Source organism: Schistocerca gregaria, chromosome 3 (genome assembly GCF_023897955.1).
Source record: "Schistocerca gregaria isolate iqSchGreg1 chromosome 3, iqSchGreg1.2, whole genome shotgun sequence".
Taxonomy (NCBI): domain Eukaryota; kingdom Metazoa; phylum Arthropoda; class Insecta; order Orthoptera; family Acrididae; genus Schistocerca; species Schistocerca gregaria.
The window spans coordinates 202,989,605-203,001,982 of NC_064922.1; the positions used below are offsets into that span (position 1 = coordinate 202,989,605).

Genomic DNA, 12,378 nt, shown 5'->3' on the forward strand with positions numbered 1-12,378 from the left:
ATCTTAAGGATTGTTTCTATGGATATAGGAGAAATTATTTTGTACTTGATAGTATGATTTAAAAGTCTGGTATATTAAAAATTCATTTTTATTTAATTAATTATTCTTATGTTTTGCTTCCATCAGTAAGTGTACTTTCTTAAAGACACACTGACTTCTGCTAAAATATCCTCAATTTTCTTTTCAATTCTTCTGTGAACTATTTTTGTCAACTACTTGATTGTCTAGCTGATTGTGTGTTAACTCACATTTTGTACCCTTGTTGTCTTTGGGATGGTGTGGATGATATTCTTATGAAAGTCCAGAGATACATCTCCAGTCTCATGTATTCCACACACTGACTTGATTTTTTTTCCTCTGATGCTTTTAGGAAATCTGCGGCTATTCTTTGTTCCTTCTTTGATTGCAAGACTCCCAAAGCTCTCTCAAATCTGGCTAATGCTGGATCCCTTATCTTCCACTCGATGCCAGCTTCCAGAATATTTTCATATGAAAATGCCATTGTTTTGCTACATGGTAAAGTTTCATGTACAAGAGAAATATTAGGTCTCATATTAAAAGCATGTGTACCAAGTAAAGACAATGCACCAGAATACAAATGTAAAGCCGTAATGTTCTCCAAACAAATGAGTTGTTCACTGAAACAAGGACCCATCCCAACACAGATACATTGCTACAAAATAAAACTTTGTGCAACAGGGATATGGAACATTGTTGTAAGAGTTCCTGTTATAGGACATTTTTTAAAGAAACAAAGGAAACTATTATTCCTGATGTCCTCAGATAACCCTAATATGATGATTAAAGTGCATTGGTAGACAGTATTGTTAAAAGCTTTGTAAAAAGATCTACTGAAAGTCAGGAGTCAGTCAGAATTTACAGAAAGAAAAAAAGAAGGAAACAACTTCTAATGCTGTTCTTAAGGACGTAGGCAATGAAATCCCTACATGCAGAAGCACAGTTTGTGCATTTCACAAGGTTACTAGCAAATGTGCAAGAACTCAAAGTTAAGTTGTCTTTCTATTTGTGAGCAGGAGCCCCAATGCATGTCCCTGTGTGTGTGTGTGTGTGTGTGTGTGTGTGTGTGTGTGTGTGTGTGTGTGTGCGCGCGCGCGCGTGCGAGGGAGGAGGAGGTACCTTATAATAAGCAGTTCAGATTTACCCGATGTGCATAGCTTTATATGAGTTTTTGAAATCAAGAATTAATAAGCAAATATGAAAGATAATAAAAATATTTTTAAATGTATCTTCAATGGCAGGTTGATGATGCAGACTGTAAAAAGACAAGGATTGGAGCAGTTCAACATCTTTACTTTGAACATGAACCATAGCTTTTTCCAGATCTTAGAGGGTGAATATAATTTCACATTCACTCTTTATTTTCTTTCCAGATGAGATAAACTAATGTAAAGTACCCACCTTTCCAGTTAAAGCAGTCCATCAAAAAGCCGTGACTGTCATGCTCGTGCTTAATGTGTCCCTCTTGTTTTATGTCTTTGTGTGTCTGTATGGAATTAATAGCATTTTTTGAAGTTTCATTGTCCTTGCATATAATGCACTCTGATTTTATGAGTCGTAGAAAATAATTGTTAGATATTTTTCCTCTGACGTAATTTGCCTGCAATACTGTGTGAACTATTTTTTTGTCCTTTCTTTTCTTGCAGTTTTGTAATGGATAAAGACTTCCTAAAAAGACAAATATTTCATAATTAGTCAGAGTAAAAAAAAATCCTGTTACTTTCTACAAAAAATTTGAAGATTTAGTGAAAATGATTCAGGAGTAAAGGTAACAGCTCACTGAATAATAGACACTTTGAGTCATCAACAGGCACGTAAACAAACAGAAAATTGGCTTTCAAATAAATCCTTCTAACACATCCACTGAAAGAGAGCAAGTTTATTCATCTTCTTTTTAAAACTAATTGCTGTTGCTAACTACCTTCTATCCATTCATTACTAATGATTTTATATAGTACATTATAGAGTTAGTTCACAACAAACGGATATTATTTTCATTTTCTTTTGACAGCAAGAACATAAGATATTGTGACATAGTAACTGCCATCTTTTTGCTGTTGCAGGCCATTAACTAAAAAACAGAGTTGACTGAAACAGCAAAAGTCTCTCGAATGAGAAAAGTTTTACATGTTGACACTGTTCCCAACAATTTTAATACACTAAAATATTATTATTTACCTGTTATCTCTCAGGTGGAATAGACATCATCACCATCACTAATGACATGTTTACAACCATGAAGGTCCACATAGCTACAACCATAAAGGTCCACATAGGAATGTCAACAGTATTATGAAAAGGACAGAATAGATAGCTATTCACCATAAAGTTAACACATTGAGTTGCAGACATCCAAAATGAAAAGACTGTTACACATTTAACTTTGGCCAGATTGTTTTACAGAAAAGAAAACACATACACATACACATACACATTCACACAAGTAAGCATACACAATGCACATATGACTTGAATTACAAGCCACTCTAACCAGAGCACACATTATGGTATCACGAGCTACTCTGGCCAGAGAATCCAGAGATAGCAGTTTGTTTACATTAAGTGTGCTTTTGTGTGTGTGTGTGTGTGTGTGTGTGTGTGTGTGTGTGTGTGTGTGTGTGTTTTCTGAAGAAGAATCTGGCCAAAAGATAAATGTGTAACAGTCTGTTCGTTGTGTCTGTCCACAACTCAATGTCATCTTTATGATGACTAGCAATCTGTCCATTTTACAATATTGGAAAATCCATGATGGAGTAATTACAACATTATGAAAAGGATAGATAGCACGCACAAGCACACGTGCGACCACTGTCTCTGGCTGTCGAAGCTAGACTTCCGTGTCAATGTGCATGTGTATGTATCTCCACAATATGGTGAATATGGTGAGTAGCAATCTGTCCTTTCCATAATATTGTCATTTCACAATATTGTTAGTTACATATTTTGATGGAAGTCAGTTTCATCTGACACCATCTTAATACTCCCACCAGAAGATGGAGAGAATGATTCACATTATAGCATAATGTGTTTCTATCAGTCTCTTCTTATTAGGAACCCAGGAACTTTATATTAGTAAAGCTGCACTTGCTTCGAGCTTGAAAAAGCATTAGCTGCTCTGTTTTTAGCTTCTGGAAATCAATGTAACAATCATTTTCTTTTTGGCAGGCATATGGTCATTACCAAGAGGCAACACTGCATTTACGCCATACCTTGGAGCTGAAGCCTGACTTTCAGCCAGCAGTTGCAGCTTTAAAAGATATGGAATCATTGCCTGATACAACAATTCATGTCTACACACTTCTTATAATCATATGCTTGGTGAGTATTTGAATTGCAAGTTTTCTACACTGTTAGAATAAAAATGTAAGGTCACATCTCATGTCATTGAAGACCTAAAACAATACAAGTGTTAGGGAGTATGGTCAACAGTTCAGGGATCTGGGAAAGAGTTAAAGGAAGAAGAGGCACGGATTAGATAAAGAACAACAGATAGGAAGAAAATGTAAATAATCTGCAAATAGTTGATGAGAGGTATAAAGCCATAACTTTGAGTATTAGGAAAGTAACTGGCAAGAAATATGGAGAAGGCTGTAGGAAGAAATAGAGAGAAAATAAAAATTAGCAAAAATCATGGCCTTTTGCTAGAAATGAAGCACTCTTTATCAAGTGAACATTGCTGTATTGATGCTAGGAGTAGGAGTGTAACAGGCATAGGCCCTTTTCTCCCCTGTAATTTATGCTCCACAACATGGTATTATGTTTCATACATTCTGTGTCCATTGGCCTTTATTGGCAGCTTTGTGATTATTGGGTTGACATAGAAAGCTTGACTTTGGAATGTATGCAGGGTGATTCTTATTACTGTTAAAAAATGTCGGAAGCGACGTAGATGATGCTGAAACAAGTAATTTAATATAAGATACACATGGTTGCAAATGTCAGGAAATACCCTAAAAGTGGACAACAAATGTTGAACATGTGAGATCACCAGATGACGTACTGCACTGCACGTGTAGCGATTGAGCCTATCAGTCTGTTGCACCTGATCATCCCAACCCAACCCAAGTCAAGTATTCATGTCGGTGTGACTGTGGACCCATCACACGACTTTAGCATGTGGAGCTCAGTGTTCAAGTCGTGCATCTGGCAAGCAGTATTTTTTCCCCTTTGCTTTAGACAGTAATATGTTTACATTGAGGTAACATTTATTATTTTATGTACCAGTCTTGGTGTCTCCACTGTTTTATTGCAAAGTACAATACAACAAAAGCCTTGCGTCACAAGTAAATGAGCATAAGCTTCTGAATTGCATCATTGCCAATGAGTTTCCTGTATTTGTTCATTAAATAATGTCCATAAACAAAGACAAGAATGGACAACAGGAAAGAAACACAAAATATGAACAGTTATTGCTTGGTTACAGCAAGGACAATAATTTTATACTTCTGCATTTACAAAAAGTGTTCAGAGTTTTCATTGCTTGCTTAAATGCAAGTATTGCATCACTCAGTCGTCCCTTCATGCCCAAGCCCAAATGCTGCATGTGCATCATCTGTAATGTCATCTGGCGACATAACATGATCAACATTTTTCATCAATTTTTGGGGTACTTCCGAACATTTGTCACCCCATGTGATTTAAATTACTTGTCTCAGCATTCATCTACATTGCTTCAAGGGGTTGTCAAATGTTAAGGATCACCTTGTATGTCACTGTGGTACACATTAATCTCTGTACTGTCTTAGCAATGGAATCCAGTCTCAGCAACAAGCAATTCCCATACCATTGATCTTACGCACAATTACTAAACCACCGAGTGCCAGATAAAAGTGTGTAATCAGTGTTGGACAATGAGTTGCAGGATGCTGGCATTGTATTTAGGAACAGCCTTACAGAATGGTGTTCCTAAGTGAATGCACAAGGAACCATTAAGAATTTTTGTGGATATCCAGTCTCCTTAAAATAATAAACTCGCAAGTGGAGGAAGCATCTGCAGAAGAAGACAAAGTACAATTTTTTTTTCAACTGAGACATTACAAACTTGCAAATGATTTGGCAAAAAAATGTGTAAGGCAGTGATTGCACAGGAATTTCGCTGTTTGACAAGGGATCTATTTCTGATATTAAAGTGTGTGCTTCTAAACCAGTTATCATGGAAAATTCAAATATGTAAACAAAACACACACACACACACACACACACACACACACACACACACACACACACACACATTCATGGCAAACACGGGGCGTTATAGATAAATACGGGTATGTTGCCACATCCAGTAGTGTTAGAATGTGACAGTTTCTTGTTCAACAGCAGGTGGGAAGAATCTGACGTCATTGGGTTATCTGCCGCCACACGTATGTCACCTGGAATTGAAACCATCTGCAATAGCTCATTAACTCGAACAGCTACAGCCGGTCGCTGCCTTGGTAGTAAACCTTCACATTTCCCAAAGGCAGGTGCATCAAGTTTACAACAGTGGTGTTAGTCGTAATTTGTGTCAATCTTAACAAGTTGGTGTTTTGGCTGACAAGTAACTGTCTGTCATATTTCAAAGCACAGTTGAACTTATAAGTTCCTGTGCTTAAACTGGTTTAGCCTGATGCTGAAGGCAAATAGACTGCTTGTTTTTACATATCAGCATTTTCTGGTTCTCTAGTATTAATCTAGAACAAGTGTATTACTGAAGAGGTATTTTTAAATTTTCAGAAATGCCACGTCATTGTGGATATCGGTATAAGCCAGACAACTTCTGCTATATCTGTGGTAATTTCACCTTTGTCAGAAATAGGAAAAAAATTTCAACAGTCGTAAAGAATGCATATAAACATTACTTTAGAGTAGATGTAGGAGACCAAGATAAAGAATAGGCACCACATTTCTGATGTGCTACATGGTAAACTAATTCAGTGGTTACTGATTATTTCTGTCTAACAAAAATTCAGGGTTTTCCAAACAAAAAATCGAAGAGGCACATTGTTTACCCAGACAAGCCGTCAACAAGAATCAGCAGTGCAGCGTTTTGACAGCCTTCCACTACCTTCAAGATATCCAGGTCAAATCTGGAGTGACAGTGAAGTAAGTAGTACTGAAGAAATCACAGATCATTTGTAACACAAGTAGATTCAAATTATTTAGCACGTGATCTAGGACTAAGTAAACAAATGATGCAGCAGCTTGGTTCAAGATTACAAGAGTATAATCTACTACACCAAAGATCTAAAATTAGTGTGTTCAGGCACAGAAAATGTGCCTTTATTTCCTATTTTGCAACAGGTGGCGCACTGACATTTTGCAATGACATTGCTGGCCTAACGAAAGTGCTGAATTTCAGCTATATTTCACAGGAGTGGAGACTTCATAGATGTGTCGAAAACAAGTTTCAAGAATGTTTTGCTGCATAATGGAAATAAAATACCCTCTGTTCCAATAACTTGTGCCAGCTTGACCAAAGAGAATTACAAATTCATACAAAGGATGTTAAATTTATTACAATACAATGAATGCAAATGGAAAATATATGCAGATTTCAAAGTAATTGCTATGGTACTGGGAATGCAACAGGGATACACAAAGTATGCCTGTTTTCATTGCGAGTCGGATAGTCGAGACAGAAATTCTCACTAAGTGAAAAAGAAATGGCGTAGGCACAGATGGAAAGTGGACAAAAAGAATGTACAACATGAAAGTCTGGTAGCTCCTGAAGATGTACTACTTCCACCACTTCACATCAAACTTGACCTAATGAAACAATTTGTAAAGGCCATGGATCCAACAGGCAGTGGGTTTCCATATCTAGCTACCACATTTCCCCGTCTTTCAGCTAGAAAAATAAAGGAAGGTGTATGTGTGGGCCCACAAATCTAGGAGCTGCAGAAAGATGCAAATTTTGAAGCACATTTAACTGACAAAGAAAAGACAGCATGCGACTGTTTCAGGATGGTGTCAGAAAACTTCCTCGGAAGAGTAGTTGTTACTAACTACAAAGCAATGGGGAATAACATGATCAAAACATGTCAAGATCTGGGGTGCAATATGTCTTTGAAAATACATATGATGGACTGTCATCTGGACTACTTCAGATAGTTGTAGTGACATATCGGATGAACATGGCGCCAGATTCCATAAAGACATTTATACCTTAGAACGGCGTTATGAAGGGAAGTGGGTCCCTTCTATGTTAGCATATTATTGTTGGAATATCATTCGAGATAAAGATTCACAACACAAGAGAAAAAATGATGTGCATCACAATGTTGTTGTTGTTGTTGTTGTTGTTGTTGTCTTCAGTCCTGAGACTGGTTTGATGCAGTTCTCCATGCTACTCTATCCTGTGCAAGCTTCTTCATCTCCCAGTACCTACTGCAACCTACATCCTTCTGAATCTGCTTAGTGTATTCATCTCTTGGTCTCCCTCTACGATTTTTACCCTCCACACTGCCCTCCTTTCCAGACACTGTCCATTTCTTTCAACTGCTCTTCCAAGTCCTTTGCTGTCTGACAGAATTGCAACGTTATCGGCGAACTCCAATGTTTTTATTTCTTCTCCATGGTCTTTAATACCTACTCCAAATTTTTCTTTTGTTTCATTTACTGTTTGCTCAATATACAGATTGAATAACATTGGGGCAGGTTACAACCCTGTCTCATTCCCTTCTCAACCGCTGCTTCCCTTTCATGCCCCTCGACTCTTATAGCTGCCATCTGGTTTCTGTACAAAATGTAAATAGCCTTTCCCTCCCTGTATTTTACCTCTGCCACCTTCAGAATTTGAAAGAGAGTACTCCCCTCAATATTGCCAAAAGCTTTCTCTAAATCTACAAATGCTAGAAATGTAGGTTTGCCTTTCCTTAATCTTTCTTCTAAGATAAGCCGTAGTGTCAGTATTGCCTCACGTATTCCAGCTTTTCTACGGAAACCAAACTGATCTTCCCCGAGGTCGGCTTCTACCAGTTTTTCCATTCGTCTGTAAAGAATTCGTGTTGATATTTTGCAGCCGTGATTTATTAAACTGATAGTTCGGTAATTTTCACATCTGTCAACATCTGCTTTCTTTGGGATTGGAATTATTATATTCTTCTTGAAGTCTGAGGGTATTTCGCCTGCCTCATACATCTTGCTCACCAGATGGTAGAGTTTTGTCAGGACTGGCTCTCCCAAGGCCGTCAGTAGTTCCAATGGAATGTTGTCTACACCTGGGGCCTTGTTTCGATTCAGGTCTTTCAGTGCTCTGTCAGACTCTTCACGCAGTATCGCATCTCCCATTTCATCTTCATTTGCATCACAATACATGGCTCATTTTTTTTTCTTTTTTTTTTGCCAATTTTGTGTAATTTCTCATCTCAAATGCTACAAAGCATATAAACAAAGATAACTGTGTTACATGTTAGATCTCACCCTCCATTAATATGATGAACTTATAATATCATAAAAATGTGATTACTCGTGAGGGGGGGGGGGGGGGGGGGACAGTTTTGAATTCAGCATTCAAAGTACAGCCAGGATCGCAATGTATTTTTTCAGAAATAGGAAAAAATTGATGGGAATTTGACAGAAAGCTGATCTAGATGGTGTGGGCGATGAGCAGAGCAGATCTCCTTTCATGGCAGAGGAGCATTCCATTCAGTCATAGTAGCATTGTGTGAAAGGATGAATAGTCTCTAGTTGTTGTTGAAGTGCTTCTGCACTTTTAATGAAATTCTGAGGTGACTCTGGAAATATGCCTGTGAATCATGATGATAATGTAACAGTTAAATTTAAAAAGGTATTTATTACAAAACCTGCATTAGAATAGTAATACAATGGGTAATTAGACTAGTGAAGGAATCATTGAGAGAGTGGCAGTTTTCAAAATTCATATATTTTTTGGTGGTTGTCTGCAGCTTGTGGTCTAGTAATTAGCATTGCTGCCTGTAGATTGCTGGCATCCCAGGTTTAATTCCTGCCCGGGTCAGAGGTTTTTGTCATTTTGGGGGCTTTTGCTTGTGTTATCCTATTCACTTCATCTCATCTCCTTCATAAAGTCATGCAATTGCTGAAGTGAAGTGGCCAGTTGGTATAATGTTTTTTTAATGTTTACATGGGTGCTAAGTAACTGCAACTGAGACAAGGAACATGTTGTTGGAAATCAAAAAATGAATCAGTTGGATCTTGTCTTAGATAATGTATAACATAGTTCAAATTAATGATGATGTAAATAAAATGGAAAGAAACTTCCACATGGGAAAAATATCTTAAAAACAAAGATTCCAAGACTTACGAAGCAGGAAAGTGCCGGTAGATAGGCACAATGAATAAAACACACAAAACACAAACAATTCTGTGTGTGTGTTGTATTCATTGTGCCTATCTACCGGCACTTTCGCACTTGGTAACTCTTGGAATCTTTGTTTTTAAGGTATAACGTAGTTCAACGTAATTTAATCAAGTTTAAATCCACTGATGACATTTTTACCTTCTGGACTTAGTATGAAACTGTTGAGCCTCCCCCCTTGTGTGATACTTTCCCTTCCAGTCCTCTCACTCCCTCCCATTTCCTGCCTCCTTCATTAGTTCGTTTTTATTGTTTCTTTCCACTATTTGTTTCTTTTTCCATTTTTTGTGGCATTTTCTCAGCAATGTTTTTCTCACTGCTTAGGCCTTCCTTTGCTAACTGCTCTCTCTCTGCCATTTCTGACTTGCAATTTTTTTAATTTCATCTGTTGACAGCATTTTTAACTAAAGAGATCCACCTCACTTCTACCAGATCTTCCTTGATGATACATCTACAGCCTGAAATAAGAGTATTTTCTGTCTGTCTGCTGGCACATTTTCTTCTAAGCATTTTTATTTTCTGTATAAATCAATTTCCTAGCACCATTTTCACACATAAAACTCCAAAACCAGCTTAAATGAGGGAGGTAAAACATTTCTATATAATTTAAAAAAAAACTCACTTCAAACAAAGATAAAATTTTAACAAAGTATGGTGACGCATATGTCAAGTCAAAGGACTTTCATTAAGCATACATGGTGTTCCAGTGCTCATATCACTATCTGATCATACATGGTGTTCCAGTGCTCATATCACTATCTGATCAAAATGTTTTCTCTTGGGAGATAAGTGCTAAAATTGTAGTTTTGATAAAGCAGTGACTTTGTAGTCTCCAGATGATCACCAAGTCATTGAGGCATGTAATTTTCCTTCTAATCTTTCATTTGTACCTCTAACATATGAAAAAACAGTGCTAAGGGTACTTTTTAGTTTAGAAAATAATCTCTGTTCGACTCTTGAAGTTCGTACCAGTTACACTTTTGCAACCCAATAACAATAATAATAATAATAATAATAATAATAATAATAATAATAATAATAATAATAATAATAATAATAAGTGAATAAGCAAAAAAAGTAAAAATAGAAGGAAACAAAACCAAGCATTCAACACAAACCAAAAGAAATTTTGCCAGACTATAGATAACACACACATTAAAATAGACAATCCACCAAAAATAACAGATATGGAACACTTCTGGAGCAACATATGGTCAAACCCGGTACAACATAACAGGCATGCATGGTGGATACAAGCAGAAACAGACACATACAAGATGATACCACAAATGCCTGAAATAATAATTTTGCAACATGAAGTCACCCGAGCAATTAATTCTACTCACAATTGGAAAGCCCCTGGAAAAGATAAAATAGCAAATTTCTGGCTAAAGAAATTCACCTCAACACATTCACATCTAACTAAATTATTTAACAGTTACATTGCAGACCCATACACATTTCCTGATACACTTACACATGGAATAACTTATCTGAAACCTAAAGATCAAGCAGACACAGCAAACCCAGCTAAATATCGCCCCATAACATTCTTACCAACAATACACAAAATATTAACTTCAGTCATTACACAGAAATTAATGACACATAAAACACAGAACAAAATTATAAATGAAGAACAAAAAGGCTTTTGCAAAGGAGCACAAGGATGTAAAGAGCAACTGATAATAGATACAGAGGTGACATATGAAGCTAAAACTAAACAAAGGTCGCTGCACTACGCATACATTGATTACCAAAAAGCTTTTGATAGTGTCCCCCACTCATGGTTACTACAGATATTGGAAATATACAAAGTATATCCTAAATTAATACAGTTCCTAAACATAGTAATGAAAAATTGGAAAACCACACTTAATATCCAAGCAAATTCAAACAATATTACATCACAGCCAATATAGATTAAGTGTGGAATATACCAAGGAGACTCATTAAGTCCTTTCTGGTTCTGCCTTGCTCTGAACGCACTATCCAACATCCTAAATAATACAAATTATGGATACAATATTACTGGAACATACCAACAAAAATCACACATTTGCTATACCTGGATGATCTAAAACTACTGACAGCAACAAATCAACAACTCAACCAATTACTAAAAATAAAAGAAGTATTCAGCAATGATATAAATATGGCTTTTCGAACAGACAAATGTAAGAAAAATAGCATAGTCAAGGGAAAACACACTAAACAAGAAGATTACATATTGGATAACCACAGTGACTGCATAGAAGCAATGGAAAAAACGGATGCCTAGAAATATCTAGGATACAGACAATACAAATATTAAAGAAGAACTAAAAGACAAAAATATAGACAAAGACTAACAAAAATACTGAAAACAGAATTGACAGCAAGAAACAAGACAAAAGCTATAAATACTTACGCTATACCAATATTGACCTACTCATTTGGAGTATTGAAATGGAGTAACACAGACCTAGAAGCATTCAGTACACTTACATGATCACAATGCCACAAATATAGAATACATCACATACATTCAGCAACAGAAAGATTCCCATTAAGTAGAAAGGAATGAGGAAGAGGACTTATCGACAAAAAAAAACCTACATTATGGACAGGTAGACAATTTAAGAAAATTCTTTCTAGAACGAGCAGAAACTAGCAAAATACATAAAGCAATCACTCATATAAATACATCGGCTACATAACCACTGCAGATTCATAACCACTTCTACAACCCTTTAGATCACATAACATCAACAGATACAAAGAAAGTAAATTGGAAAAAGAAAACACTACATGGCAAGCACCCGTACCATTTAACACAGCCCCACATCAATATATACAGTGAGACGGAAGGATTCACGATTGCAATACAGGATCAAACAATAAACATCTATATATACAGTGAGACGGAAGGATTCATGATTGCAATACAGGCTCAAACAATAACCACCAGATATTACAGCAAGCATATTATTAAAGATCCCAATATCACAACAGATAATTGCAGACTTTGCAAACAAAAATAATACATCAACAGCTTGCCT

The 12,378-nt window shown here is 36.5% G+C and overlaps 1 protein-coding gene across 2 annotated transcripts in view; it reads left to right on the plus strand.

Annotated features, from left to right (window-relative positions):
* The window catches only part of LOC126353797 (uncharacterized), a 114,814-nt gene that overhangs the window by 81,310 nt on the left and 21,126 nt on the right, over positions 1-12,378 (plus strand). Inside the window, exons 5-6 of one of the 2 annotated variants that reach the window (XR_007565207.1) lie at positions 3,184-3,336; positions 5,970-6,102. Coding sequence is in view for 1 of the 2 variants with exons in the window: in XM_050002892.1 (XP_049858849.1) it covers positions 3,184-3,336 (153 nt within the window). In the remaining variant the exon portion in view is untranslated. The remainder of the gene's footprint in view (positions 1-3,183; positions 3,337-5,969; positions 6,103-12,378) is intronic. The other variant, XM_050002892.1, reaches the window with a different exon arrangement.